Consider the following 12,463-nt stretch of genomic DNA (forward strand, 5'->3'; position numbering starts at 1 on the left):
TCCATCCATCCATCCATCCATCCATCCATCCATCCATCCATCCATCCCAACATTTGCCAGCGGCTGATACCAAGCACCTTGCCAGGCTCTAGGACCCCAAGGATGAATAGAATATGGCCTATCCTTTCAAGAAACTCAGTAAAACAACCTTTTAAGTAAAATTCATCTTCTTCAGGCTGAATTAACATATTTCCCCTATTTGCTTTTTGATTCATTCAATTTCTAAGGATGGGCATTATTTTATGTGTGTACATTTTATTATTAATATTTCAATACTTTACATTTTCATGGTAGCTTTGAAAAACTACCAAATGGAAATATTCTAATGTTCAGCCTGGCTCTAAATGTATTTTTAAACATCCTCAGAGGATACATTTATACTAAAATACAAGTTCTCTTTGTTATAAATAGACTATTCTTGAAGTTTAACTTCAACACAGAGAAGATAATTACAGCCACACACATTGAACAGAGTACCACATCTTCCGGTATTTGAGGAAGGTGGTTCGGCTCGAATTACATATAATTACAGGTTAAGAAAATTAGTTACTCTCACCTAGAACAGTATGACCTGTACAACAAGCAGAGATGAGCAAAAACTCCTATTCTGAGCTGACTGGTGAATAACTCACTATGTGATCCTACACATTGCTTCATTCCAGAAATCATATCGATGTGGTCAAGAGCACTGACGAAAGTCAACCTCTTCAGCTCAAAGTCACACATCGGGAAAAGCAAACCAAACCCAAAGCCACACAAAGCTCATCAGCTTCAGAATCAGAAAGGAGAGTGCATGGAGAAGTGGATGCATTCATCGAAGGAGCACCATCAGTCTTTGTTTTAACAAAATGGCCTCGATACTATGAATAAGAATTACCTGCCTCATGGTATGTGTATGCTATAAATGATTAACGGCAGCAAACACACGATCACAGCCTGCTGTCCTGCCTGAGGCCTGCACACACACACACATACACATGCAGGGGCCCTCCCCAACCAGTGTCCCCCAAGTCACTGCCACATGTGTCTTCTGAGGTTTGCTTTACTTCTAAAACTAGGAATCCTCATGGTGCTTCATCCTGGGCACAGGCTCTTATACCGTTCCTCCTGAAGAGCATTTTTAGATATTAAAAAAAGATACCTACATCGCTTTCCTAATTTTCCAAATAAATACCTGTTGCATGGGGTGTTCCCGTTTTCTGAGATTCATCTACATTTATTTTTTTTGTGAACCGTCTTCTGCTTTCAACTCCTAGAGGGCCAGGGGTTTGCATTGTCTCGAGATCTGCCCATATTTTGTGCGGCACATTCGCACTTGTTAATAATGTCAGTTTTCAGAGAGATTTCACTCTTCAAGTGATTTAATAGGCCCATCTATTGAAGGCCACTGTGAGTCGTCTCCTGCCCCTTCCCTGCCCCCGCTGTCCTTGTCCCGCCTATCACTGTTGCTGTACCCCCCTGTTCACTGGCTTCCCGGCTCTGTTCTTAATGTCCGGCAACACATCTGTTCATGTTTAAAGCATAAATTAGGTCATGTCACCACCCTCTTTGAAGCTTATCGATGGCTTCACAGTGAACTTAAAACAGAACGTGGTGTTTTGATGCAACCAAGGTCCCACGGGCTTGGCCCCTGCTTCCCACTAAGCCCCGTTCTCAAGGTGGTGAGTCAGTGTCCCCAGACGGTGAACCTGGTTCCTGATCTGCGAAAAAACCCTTTGCTAGGGGCGCCTGGGTGGCTCAGTCGTTAAGCATCTGCCTTCAGCTCGGGTCATGATCCCAGGGTCCTGGGATCGAGCCCCGCATCGGGCTCCCTGCTCGGCGGGAAGCCTGCTTCTCCCTCTCCCACTCCCGCTGCTTGTGTTCCCTCTCTCGCTGTATCTCTCTCTGTCAAATAAATAAAATCTTAAAAAACAAACAAACAAACAAACCCTTGTAAGTACAACAGGTACTTACTAAAGGCTTGCTGCAGGACTAAATAATCCTGGAACTGGGGACAAACAGATCAATACACACAAGATGGAACACTGGACGAGGCACAGACAGAACCACCACTTTTTAGTAGCTGTCAAGCGATTGTTAATTGCTGTCCAGGAGGGCTGAGCTTTGGAGCATCTCAAGCCACTGTTGTTCTTCATGACACATGCCTACCTAAACCAGGGTCCTCGTGGGTTCCTTCCCAGTGCGGGTCCCAACCTGTCCTCCTAAGTAGTTTACTGTGGTTCCCCCTTTCCCTCTCGACCCTGCTAGCCTGCAAACCTGCGGAAGACAGCCATGACCCTTTGCCTTCACACTGCACCATATCGCCCTGTGTGGACATAGATGGTGCTCAATAAATGCTTGTTGATTCAATCAACCAGTATGCCCGGAGCTAGAGGAAATGAACTAGACTTCTAAGAGATGAGAGCTGGATTAGGAATAGGCACAGCTGCTTTTCCCTTAGCAATTATTAAGCCAGATATTATACTAAGGCTTTGTGCAAGAAAGCTGAGAGGAATGATATGAAGAAGCCATCATACGTGTCAGGAAGGCTTGGTGGTGGCTACCTTCATTTCCAAAGAGAAAACGTGGTAATAAGTAGGTTTGTTCATTCATTCAACAAATACACGTTCAGTGTCTACCATGTGCCAGACCCTGTAGGGAATGTAATAGTGAAACACACACACACACACACACACACACAAGAATATATATATGTAAAAAGAAGACATAATATTTTTCCTTAATAGAATTCAGAGTGAAAGAGGAGAGAGATACATTGACCAGGAATCAGACTTTGTAATATTATTTTTAAAAGCTGAGTCACTGAATACACCCACAAACTTTGGAGTATTTATCTCTGGGTAGTTCAATGATGGGTGATCTGTATTTTCTTCTTTAAATTTCACTATTTTTCAAATTTCTTAACAAGAATAAATACTACTTTCATAACAAAAATGTGTTCATATATATGTGTGTGTGTGTGTCTAGTAAAAGAGAAAAAAGGAAATCAATATATGTGCACGGATATAGTAATTCTCAGTTTCTAATGCACATAGTACCAAGAGATACACTAAGATCCCTAACGTTTATTATTTTCAACATTAATAATTCTAGAGAAAGGGAAGGGATGTGAGAGAAAGAATAATTTTATAGGCTATTTTCTAGCCTGTACTTACAGCTGATTTATGAAGTGCTCCTTGAGTATTAAAACAAAGGTTATAAACCATTAATTTATTGTGCTAATAAGAGCCAAGGGCTCTAATACCATTGTCTTGTCTTAGAAGATGCAAAAAAAGTGGAAGGTGCTTAAAACTTTAACAGTTGCTTGCTCTTACTTTTGTTATCTTTTCTCTACTGTGCTATTTTAGATTAATGAAATAATAAATCCTTCGTCCAACTGATTTTATTTAATGTTATGGTAAAATGTTAATCTTGCGATTCTCAGCACTGTAAGAGGCGCTCCTTCAAAGATCATATATTTTACGGAGACACGCCATGAAATGTAGGCCATCCCGTGAAGATCACACTAGAAAATGATGGTAAAGAAAGTAATTCTTGTCATTTTTTTGTTGGGAACAAACACAAACAGGAAAAGTGTATTTCATTAGGATCTGGGGTTTGTCTTTTGTGAGAGCCCCTTGTTATTTCTTTCAGGATCTCCGTCCCTCTCTCCCTCACCCCCCCCCCCACACAGACACACACTCGCCCACACGCGGGCACGCACGGGAGAGAGTAACTATCACAACCAGTGACTAGTTGGGAGAAGCTGAAGTTTCGGTTCTGTTTCTCACTTCCTGTCTCTCTGAACTCGAGAAGTCACCGGAAGTCTCCCTGGGTCTGCCTTCTCATCCTGACGCCATGTCAAATTCTCTCAACTTCTCCTTCCACAGTTTCCAGCAACGGTTATCGTGAGCCCCTGCTTCAGGGGAGCCTCACCTCACAGGACTCTCTTCTCTGCCTTTCCACAGAACTTTCCAAGGCCCTCAGAACCTGTCTGAAAGGACAGTGAAACTTCAGTGCGGAAGCCTGCCCAAAGGGGGGCCAGCCCTTCCCCAGCGCTGACTCTCCCTGCGCGCCGAGCGTCTGTGTTGGGCAACGGCGCCCCTGGCAGCGCCCGGACTGACTCTGACAGATTTGTTTCTCCCTTCGTCATCCCACCAGATGGCTCTAAAATGAATATAGCATTCAAATAACTACACAGAAAAAAATCATCCTATAACCAGTTGATTCATATAAAATGTGTGAAAATCAGATTATACCATTTATTTTTCCACTTAGAATTAGTAGTTTCAAAAGTTTTCACTTTACATAAATGACATAACATAGAAAAACAAGCATGTTCCACATGGGCCTAAGTGCCTGCCAGTCACTTTCCTGTGGCGTGGGGAAATCAGGGCAGAAAGTGGTTGATTAAATGTGCAGAGTTTTGGAGGGATTGTTTTCAAAGGCGCCTGAAAGTAGGACTGAAATAAAAATGTACATATTTAGGTAGAGCAGATATCTGAATAATTGTTAAAAACAAACAACAGAAGGTTAATAACTCGCGGCTCCACGCAACTTGTTTGCAAACTATGACTTAATTCAAACTCTTTGTATTTTTTCCACAAATGAAGTAATCTGAAGACTCTGTATCAATAAGAAAACTGTATCTGGTGAGACACAGAAAACGGAGATCGATCCTGGAAGACATAACAAGGGGCTCCCACAAAGTACTGGAAGTCAGTCATACTGAATCTATGCAGATTACCTCCAGAACCTTCCATTCCTCCTTGAACAACTGGCGTAAATCTGCCATGAAATAAGGACGAGGCTCTGACTAGGCCGCCATATTTTTTAAAACGTATCATTTCATTGTAAACATGGACAAGAAACCACCAGTAAGAAGGACTTGTTATTTGAAGGAGAAAATGCTTTAGAGCAAAACAGAGTCAGTGCGCTTAACAGGTCTTTTTCATAAATGCTTAAAATAATTAATTTGACCCTATACAATATTCTATTTAAACTATACTTATGGGGCAGTAACAAACTTTAAAAATAATTCTCAATTACAGAAGTAATTTATGAACACATTGATCTTCTAATCATGGAGACAGGCTACACTTCTATTTTGACTATCATCTCAAAACAATGCCCTAGATATTACCACTCTCAGGTTTTTGTGGTGAATTATTCCAAGATCGTAAGCATTCTTAAACATCCGTGTATCCGTATAAAATATATGGTTTGGCAGCTTCTTAGGGACCAAGACTTATCTGCTACTGTCCACTGGGCCTCCTCCTCTGCCCCCTGTCCTGGGGACGTGGGGAAAAAGTGGGCGCACACAAATCCCCAGTGATGGGGAGACCATCAGCAGCCTTATAGAAGATGTGCGACCTGAGGGAAGAGAATGGAGCAGAAAGGAGGGAGCAAGTGTTCTGGAGATGTGGGGAACGCTGGAAAGTCAGAATATGGCATGGAGCGAAGCCTGGCATCCTGCAGACCGGGGATTTACCAAAACGGCTTACTCTGACTGTTCTCAGCCCGCCTTCGCTCAAGCCGTGAGCTGGAAGCCAGCGTTACCTTGACTCCATCTCCAGGAACGTCCCCCCGAATTGTCTCCCACCCCTGGGGCTGCCTGGGGATGGCAGGAGCAGCAGCTCCGTCTACGACTGATCATAGAGTCCCTTCCTGAGAATCCTCACTTGATTCCAGATCTTCCTCTCCATCTTCTCTTTCTTTTCTTGCTCTCCCTTTTCTCCTTCTCCTCCTTTTCTTCCCAAGATGCAGTTAGGAGGGGGAGTCCAAAAGAGCTGCACTACTTAAGGGTCACTGGCGGACGGTTTGGGTAAGCAAGCCTGGGATCAGAACCCGCCTGCAATGGGATGTAGTCCGCGGGACTCTCCTTCCTCCACCAGGTGAATTAGCAACGTAAGAAGACACCCACTCCAAGAAGCAATCTGCTCAGACTAATAAAAGAAGCTGTAAGTGCCTTTGATCAAAGCTCACACTATGATGCAGAATCTATGCCTTTCAAGTTCTGCAATCCGAATAAAAGGGCTTCAGATGGTTACATTACAAGATATAGATCGAGTTAAATGCAGTGGAAAGAACACAGCATAGCAAGACGTAGATGCCGGTATCAGCAAAGCGGCCTTTCCACGGAAACTAAACATTAACCGCACCTAATACCTTGATCAGTATGCCGATCTGCAAGACTCCATTTCCTCATATCTCAAATGAGGTCATTACCGTTCACCCTGCCGACTTTCCTTTTTCCGTGTATACTTGTTATTAGGTTGATATCAAATAAAGCCAAAGCTCTGAATAGTAACACATTCTGTAGATGAGAGGAATCATCATGTATAAAATATTAAAATTTCCAGTGCCTCACACACTGACTCCAGACCCAAACTACAGGGAGAGAAAAATAGCACGGGTGGATCCCGAAACAAACCCAACAGCACGGAAGCGAAGACGTCTCTCCTGGCATCTGAAATAGAAGGAGAGGCCATGGAGTGGCTACAATGTACAAAAGTGGGAGAATGTGGGGCTAGGACCCCCCGCTGACGCCTCAGAGGCTTCCCTGCACAGTCTGACTTACGTAAAGGAGCGGGAAGCTCACACTATGAACACCTCCAGGACCCATCAGAGACAGTAAGAGGATCATCGTATTTTTAGGTAAGATAATTGAATTTCTAGCTAACACTCCACGCAGTTTCACACAGCAAAAGATGGCCCCAATCCCTGCCGTCTCCTAGCACTGCTCTTAAAAAAATGGAAAAGAATGACTATTAATTTCTGCTAACCATTCAGAGCCAAAGGATGAACGCTGACTGCTTTATAGAAACATACATTGTGACTCTCAGCACTTTGGGAATCATGCTACAAAAACAAGAGCCATCCATTAGGACCTTACTGTTACTTCAACAGCTTCGCGTTCGATCTGTCCTGATTAACCAGCCGGAGGAGAATCATAGCAACTCTTCCTGCAACTACCAACACATTTCAAATAAACGCGTCGCTGTTGAAATGGATGAGTCTGACTTTCCAGGTCAGGAATAAATGATGTTTAAAAAGTCTTCTGCTGCGTCGCCTGGGTGGCTCAGTGGGTCAAACCCATGGCTCGTGAGATCGAGCCCAGCATGGGGCTCTGCCCTGGGCATGGAGTCTGCTTAAGGTTCTCGCTCCCTCTTCTCTGCCCTTCTCTCTCTCTCTCTCTAAATTAATTAATTAATTAAAAATTCTTTTGCTCTCTTGTCTAGCAAAAAAGTGTAATATGAATAGGCTTTATTTCTGTGAAGTCAATGATTTGTCTTACAGTATAAAGTATACAAAAAGTTACATTTGGAGAAGCTGAAGAAAGCAGTCTTTCCGAACGATTCACTATGGAACACACAAGCAAACATGCAGCGAATAAAGGGATTTATTTATTTCTTCTGTCCCCTATTTTTAGTCTCCTTTGGGGAGTGAAGGAGTGAGGAAAATACACCAGGGCAATGAAATGGGAACCTGTTCCCATTTTTTATTTTGATGCACCTCCTCAAAGTTCCAGTGCGTGTTCCAATGTCATCCCATCCCTAGCTGCGATTTCGAGTATCCCAGCACACGCAGAAGTACAGAAGGAATGGTGGCTGCCCCGGGGGCATGAAATGCCTCCCTGGTGCCCCCGTGTGGAACCCCGTGCTCTGTGCACAGTCATCGGGGGACTGATGCACGTCACACACTGTGCTTCCTACCTGCTGGGGGAAGAATGTTCCAGATGCCCTTACCTTTTCTCTACAACTCAAGCCTCCTTTCAGCATTAATAAAGCATATTATCCTTATCTGTGAATATCCTTTTTTTTTTTTTTTTGAGAGAGAGAGAGCAAGAGCATGAGTGGGAGGGGCAGAGAGAGAGAGAGAACCTCAAGCAGACTCTGCGCGGAGTGGAGAAGGATGCGGGGCTTGATCTCATGACCCTGAGAGCACGATCTGAGCCGAAACCAAGAGTCGGACGCTTAACCGACTGAGCAGCCCAAGGGCCCCTCTGTGAGTATTCTTTAAAGGGAAAAAAATACAACAAGAAAATCTCAGAGTTCTGTATTCAGGAACAACTATTACCAAAAGACTTAAAAATTCTGGCAATGATTGAGTCGAGATGACTTCAGCTTCCTGTGAGTCTGTTTAACCGTTCTGTATGTGACCCCACCCCTCCTGCCCCCGGCTCCAGAGTGCTGAGCAGACACTGTCCCATGTTAGTGACACCCCCTCGTTCCCTTTCCATTCTAGCCCCCGGGCACGGATGTGCACCCACGAGTCCTACAGCCGCGCGTGCCTCCCCCTTCAGACTATTTAAAGCTCATCCCATTATTAGCTGAAAACAAAGGAAAGGTAAAGAAGATAATAAAGAGAGAGATTGGGTGGTACAGACAACGAAGCCATCAGTCATCGGTCTGACGTTCCAGATTCCACGTCCTTCGCAGCAGGTGCACAAGGTGCCAACGTCAGCCCTGTAGTCCCTGCCTGTGTCTCCTGTGGTGGGCACCCCCACACACATCCAGCAATTCTGAACCATCGGAAGGGAAGCCCTCGTCTTTGGCCTCGTCCGTTCTCTTACATCGTCTCTTGGAGATGCCCCACCGCTTTTCAACCTGACATTTCTGGCGGCTTTTTGGTGATTGGTAGGTTTTACCAAAGCGATTAGCTGCCATGCTCTGTTCTGTTGCTTAATGGCCAGAAACGTCCAGGGACTCCTGGTGTCTTGGGCTTTATTCTGTCTCCCATTCCCGTGTCACTGTGAACTTCTCAAATGCTTCCAAAAGCTTCAAACCTTCTATTCCCCACAGTAGTCACGGATGGCATTCTGATGTTGTTCCAGGTGCTGAACAAAATCAGAGCTGTACCCCACTGTTTCTGGGGAGCCCCCCAGGCTATTCTGTCTCACGTTAGTTCTTCCTTCTGGAAGGAGAGGTCTCTTTCCCGCGGGCCCCTGGACTCTGCCAACCAGGGGGCCACAGGAAAGAATGAACGTTTCCAGTGGTGAAGCTTTTGCCATGGAGTGAGGTGGGAGGGACAGTGACCTTTTCCTTGTGTGGCAGCTGAGAAGCAGCAAACGGGGTTACACAGCCCCGGACGAGCCAGAAAGTGGGTCTGAAGAACACAGACCACCTCCCAGCGAGGGGCCAAGAAACCAACACCCTCATCTGCTCTCCTTAGCCCCCTCAGAAAACCTGAGTGACAAGGGTGACGGACACAGAGGCCAACAATGCGGCTTCATGAGCTCCTGGTCCGCGCCATTCAAGGAGCCCCTTGGCCCCCCCTCACGGGTCTGCCACCAAGTCCCGATAAGGGGAACGTCAGAAAGACTGATGTGTTTCCAGGGACTACGCTTAGTGTCTCCTCTTTTTTTTTTTTAAAGATTTTATTTATTTATTTGAGAGAGAGCATGAGAGGGGGGAGGGTCAGAGGGAGAAGCAGACTCCCTGCCGAGCAGGGAGCCCGATGCGGGACTCGATCCCGGGACTCCAGGATCATGACCTGAGCCGAAGGCAGTCGCTTAACAACTGAGCCGCCCAGGCGCCCCGCTTAGTGTCTCCTCTTACCAAACACATTGACGTTTTGCCAGGGAGGCTGCTACCACCCACCGTGACTCAGCTCGCTCGTTTAACTCCTGAGCCTGTGTGTTCGTCGCTTGCTGGTCACTCACCTGCCAGCCTTGCAGTTTGCACCGCTGGAGAACAAGGCGACATTTCTCCCCGGCAGACAGCGGCTGCTTCTCACCCGGGAGCATATGGGCCAATGGCTTGTACCTGGGAAAAGCAGCAGGAACACGAAAGCCATGACTGCGTTTGTCAAGCAAATGCTTCTGTTCGACAGGGTCGTCTCTGTCACCCTGTTTCTTTAATCTTCCCCAATCCCTACTTGAGCCTCCAGACCCCCAAATCGCCATCTGCTGTGCACTTAACATTGTCCAACCATGAGGTAACCCTCTTCTGTGACGTGGAGAATGATTTCTAAAATGAGCCAAATAGGTATTTCAATCCTTTAATGTATGTTTAACGCTGTTATCACCGATTGATGGAAACCATTTAACCAAAGAAAACTGAAGAGAAGGAAAACTCATGGTTTTCATGTAAATGTTTAGAATGCTCTTAAAAATATACCTCTTAAGGAATCTTAGAATTCCTTATGACCATTTGAAAGTGAAAGTGGAAGTTACAACCTATAATAAATGAGTATCGAAACGTCCAGAAGTTTTAAGTGAGAGGTAGAGTAGCTTCTTCCCATTATGTTACATATTGAGAATTTTAAATCTTCTAGAAGGACATTTATTTATTTATTTTTTTGAAAGTTCCTCTGAATAATTGACTGTCATTCCCTAGCTGAAATCCATGGCAATATAATGGTTTTCTATGGATTTTTTTTTTTTAATGCCCTTCAAAATTCTATCAGCCACTTAAAAAAATCTATATAAAACTTCCCTTGCATGCAGGGTATTTAGCCTGACATAGAGGTAAAGCTGCATTAGAAGAAGGAGGAAGAGAAGGAGGAGGAGGAGGAAGAGGGACAGAGAAGAAACAGGCAAAGATTAGTGCAATTGCATTTAGTTGCACTGTGTTTATGATTCCCACGTTGAGCTGCTCTGGGAATTTAATGCCCAAAGGTAAATCACTTAAGTTCTCTGTGACTTTCTGTAAAATACCTTAGCTTTCCATCTAAAGTTTGTTGCAGCAAATCTGGCAACTTCTAGGATGAGTTCTTTGCTTCCCTAGAGCAAGGAAGGAAGCTCATTGCCTCCACGTGTTTATCGGCCAGGCTCCCTCCGAGCAGCTGGGAGAGGACTGGGCATGAGTCCCCCTGACCGCCACACCAGAGCGGGGCACCCCGCGGGGAGGGGCCCAGAACCGAGGGCAAGGCGCAGAATGCACACTGAGAAAAGACACCTATTTTGAATTTTTCAATAGCAGACATTTATTTCCTTTTTTGCATCCTTAGCATTATCACTGAGCACTCGGTCTGTTGGTTGTCCTGGGCTGAGAATGATCCTCATCTTGGTGGCCACACGTCAGACAAATGAAATATATCAACATCAGCCACAAGCCTTCCTTCTCATACACAGATTTTTTTGCTCAAGAATCAAACTCAGGGTACAGGAGGGTGTAAAAATAGCAGGTAGCCGAGCCTGAACATGAAAATTATAGTGTCAGAGGCAAGGATATGAAAAATCTTGCTCATCATTTTGATCACACCAAATGGACTGAAATGATCTGTGGAATACGGAAGTATTTAGTGATTTTTTTTTTTTTACAAGAGGCAAGAATGTGATTTCCTATCCAGTAAGCACTGGAGTTGGTATCTATATTTTCTACTGGTCTTAGTGTGTGGTTGCTGCAGAAGAGACAAGGGTGTCTTCAGGGTAGAAGGGAACAGAGAGAATGGGTAGAATGGTGTGTGTGTGTGTGTGTGTGTGTGTGTGTGTGTGAGTGAAGGGCTGGGACCAGAAGTATCATGTGCAGAGGCCAGTGGGGTGGACCCTCCAGAAATGTGGGTGTATGACACGCACACATCAGTGAGCAGACCAGATTATGGTTTATAAAATGTCTCAGTGGTTCAAAGGCGACAGGTGATGGACTTGCACAGTGGGTCTGAATACGGGAGAAACCGGAGGGGGGACCTAAACACAGCCTCGGGGTCTAACTTTGCAGAGAATTGCTTCGAGACCTTGGCCGGCCACTTCACAAGGAATACCCCCTCTCAGTTCTGTCTGCATGCGTTTTCAAGATGTGACACGAATTCTGTATTGTATTAAAAGCACGAGTCTAATTCCTGTGGTTCCTCAAAGTGGGTGAGCTTCCCCAGGGGATGGACCATCTCTGTGCATTCCACAGTCTGCTGGATTGCCTTTGCATACAGCAAGTACTAATAAGTGATGGGAGACCAATAAGTGATGGGCTGGGGGAATGGGGGGGGTGGCGCGGGATGCGGAAAGTGACATTTGTCAGGCACTGAACAGGAGTATGGGCTTTTCATACTCCTCCCAGATGCAGGAGGCCTGCATGGTAATCTTTCAACAGTGAGAAAGCTGACGGTCACAGAAATCAAGGCACTTGCCCAAGTTCACACAGATGATTTTATGGGTTGAACTGCGTTTCCCCCCCCAACAAAAGATAAGTGGACGTGACTTTCTTTGAAAGTAGTCTTTGCAGATATCAAGCAGTTAAGATGAGCTCATTAAGGTGGGCCCTGGTCCAATATGGTTGGTGTCCGTCTAGGAAGAGGAGAATGCCACATACAGACAGGGACACATAAGGAGAACATCGCATGACGAGGGAGACAGAGGTTGCAGGGAGTGGGTTCCAAGCCAAGGAGCACCAAGGGTGACCGACCACACCGGAAGCTGGACAGAGGCCGCAAAGGATTCCACTCAGAGCCTCAGAGGGACAGAGCCCTGCTGACACCTCCATTTGGGATTCCCAGGCTGAAGAACTATGAGAGAGTGCATTTCTGTTGTTGAAGTTCCCCGGTT

The 12,463-nt window shown here is 45.4% G+C and overlaps 1 protein-coding gene across 1 annotated transcript in view; it reads right to left on the reverse strand.

Annotated features, from left to right (window-relative positions):
* The window catches only part of MYO16 (myosin XVI), a 435,081-nt gene that overhangs the window by 86,894 nt on the left and 335,724 nt on the right, over nucleotides 1-12,463 (reverse strand). The window contains exon 27 of the mRNA XM_035003781.1: nucleotides 9,644-9,746. Coding sequence (XP_034859672.1) covers nucleotides 9,644-9,746 — 103 coding nt within the window. The remainder of the gene's footprint in view (nucleotides 1-9,643; nucleotides 9,747-12,463) is intronic.

This window comes from Mirounga leonina, unplaced genomic scaffold (assembly GCF_011800145.1).
Source record: "Mirounga leonina isolate KUSES-001 unplaced genomic scaffold, KU_Mleo_1.0 Mir_127, whole genome shotgun sequence".
Lineage (NCBI taxonomy): Eukaryota > Metazoa > Chordata > Mammalia > Carnivora > Phocidae > Mirounga > Mirounga leonina.